Source organism: Leptonychotes weddellii, chromosome 15, assembly GCF_054177405.1.
Source record: "Leptonychotes weddellii isolate Sample4059 chromosome 15, ASM5417740v2, whole genome shotgun sequence".
Classification (NCBI taxonomy): domain Eukaryota; kingdom Metazoa; phylum Chordata; class Mammalia; order Carnivora; family Phocidae; genus Leptonychotes; species Leptonychotes weddellii.
In genome coordinates this window covers 50,058,202-50,060,546 of record NC_138383.1, presented here as the reverse complement: position 1 = coordinate 50,060,546, position 2,345 = coordinate 50,058,202, and the positions used below count along the sequence as shown (strand labels likewise).

The 2,345-nt window shown below is 60.5% G+C and overlaps 1 protein-coding gene across 1 annotated transcript; it reads right to left on the bottom strand.

The window, feature by feature from the left end:
- Positions 1-1,534, bottom strand: GP1BA (glycoprotein Ib platelet subunit alpha; the record flags this gene model as incomplete). The annotated part of the gene is made up of 2 exons (XM_081806013.1): positions 1,470-1,534; positions 1-1,236 (listed from the first exon to the last, which is right to left on the bottom strand). A coding segment is annotated over exon 2 (1,230 nt), but the record flags the coding sequence as incomplete, so codon positions are not given.
- Positions 1,535-2,345: the final 811 nt, after the last annotated feature.

Genomic DNA, 2,345 nt, shown 5'->3' with positions numbered 1-2,345 from the left:
CTCGGGGGTGGTGGGGGTCGTGGTGGGGGTGGTGGGGGTCGCGGGTTCCAGGCTGGTGGGGAGCCTGAGCTCTGGGGTGGTCATGGTCATGGTGGATGTTGTGGAGTGGGGCATGGTGGAGGACGGGGGATGGGGCGTGCTGGACGTGCTGGGCTCTGGGGCGGTTGGGAATCTGCTCTGTTTCTTCGTGGACTCAAGGGTGTAAGACAGATGGGGCATCTGGCGGTCTGGAGAAGCAGTGGGTGCTGAGTGGAGGGGGGCCCGGTGGGTTGTGTGGGCTGTGGTGTTGGCGGAGAAGCTGACCACGGCCCTGGTGGCGGGTACTTTCCCCACTTCCTCCTCTTCGTCGTAGTCGTCATAGCCTAGGTCAACCCCATCCCCGAGAATGGAGCAGCCCTTCCCTGGGTAGGTGTGGACTGGTGTGTTGTGCAAGTTGACGCATCGCACGCTCGCCACGTTGGGAGTCATGGCCTTGACGTCCACACCCTCCTTCCATAAGTAGACGTTATTGGAGTTGTCCTGCAGCCAGCGGCTGAAATAGAGGATCTCACAGTCACAGGCCCAGGGGTTGTTGTGGAGAAAAGCGAAAGGCAGGAGGAGGTCCCCGAAGAAGCCCTTTGGGATGGTGCGCAGCCAGTTCCCTTGGAGGTAGAGGGTGTCGAGGTCCGCCAAGCCATCCAGGAGCCCCGGGGGCAGCTCGTTCAACTTGTTGTCGGCCAGATTGAGCTTCCTCAGCTGGGCCACGGGCCTCAGGAGCCCCGGGGGCAGAGTCTTGAGCTTGTTGCCGCGTAGGTAGAGCTCATGGAGCCGGCTCAGGCCGTCCAGAGCACCAGGAGACAGTGCGGTCAGCTCGTTGTAGGAGACGTCCAGGGTGGTGAGGGCTGGCAATGCCCGTCCTAGAAAGGGCAGGCTCTTCAGCTTATTGTGGGAGACGTCCAGGGTCTCCAGCCGTGGCAGTGCCCCGTCCGTCTGCAGTTTGGTCAGCTGGCTTTGACGCAGGTACAGCTCTGCAAGCTGGGTCATAGATGCCACGGATGCTGTGGAGAAGGTGCCCAGGGGGTTCTCGCCCAGGTGAAGGATGGCCATGTCTCTGGGCAGATCTGGAGGCAGCACCTTCAGCCCCCTGTTGTCACAGTTCACTTCCAGCTGGCTGGTCACCTTGGAGACCTCACAGACCAACTGGGGGTGTGAGGGGCGCGGCAGCAGAAGCAGCAACAGGAGGAGAGGCATGGGGACCTGGGGGTCACGGGGACACGCGTGGGCACCTCGTGGGCACTGGGCGTTATTCCTCCAGACTCTAGCCCCTGCTGCAGCCTCGGGGATCCCTCCAGAAATGCAGCCCCCGGACTCCTGTCCTCCCCACTGCCCTCTCCCGCCCTTGCCCCCAGAAGCCTAAACTGCTAGCCCCACGTCCTAGGTTCTTCTCCCTCCCTCAGCGGCCCTGTCCCCCAGCCCCAACTCCAGCTTACAGGCAGGCAGGAGGACCTCCGAGGGCACAGAGCTGCTCGCAGGGTGTGACTCTGTCCTCTCTCTCCAGCTCCAGGGAGGGCCTGGGCAGGGGCAGGAAGGGGATGGGGATGGGGAGGAAGTGCCAGCCTGATAGAGATTCCCTCCTGTGACCTGGGAGCAGTGTCCCTCCCGGACACAGGCCCTTATCACCTCCTTCCACAACCGTCCCCAGCCCTCCTTGTGGCTCTCTTCTCCCACTTTCCATCTACACAGGACGGATTGGGAGTGGACTCCTCCAACCACCACCGTCCCCCGGCTTCTAAACCTCCCCAGCTGCCACTCACTCGCCCTTCCCACTTGCCAATTTTAACCCTTACCGCCCTCTGCCTTTCTCCCTCTCTAGCATGGTTCCCCCCACCCACTGGCTCCGTTGTGGCCAAGGTCACCAGTGTCCCCCACCCCTCTACACCCACCGGACACATCTCCATTAGGATCCTGTTTTCTGCAGCCTACATACCCACGGCCTCTCCCGTCTTGGGACTCATGCCACCACCTCCCTCTTACCTCTCTGGCTGACCTTTCTCAGTCTTCGTAGACTCCTCTTCCTCTGTCCTTCATGGAAAGTCAGCCTGCCCCTGGAGTTTGGTCTTTGGTCCTCTCCTTTTCTTCTGCTACACAAACACCTCACATTACCCTCATTCATTTCCTTGCTGTCAAGCACCATACACCCACCCCAGTGACTCACCTCTACTCAGACCCAGACCCCTCTCCAGAGACCCAAACACCTAGGTCCCACTGCCTTTTGGATTCCTTGGATGTCCCACAAGCATTAAAACAATATGTTCAAAACTAAGCTCATCATCTCTCTCCAAATAGCTAACCCTCCTGTGTTGTCC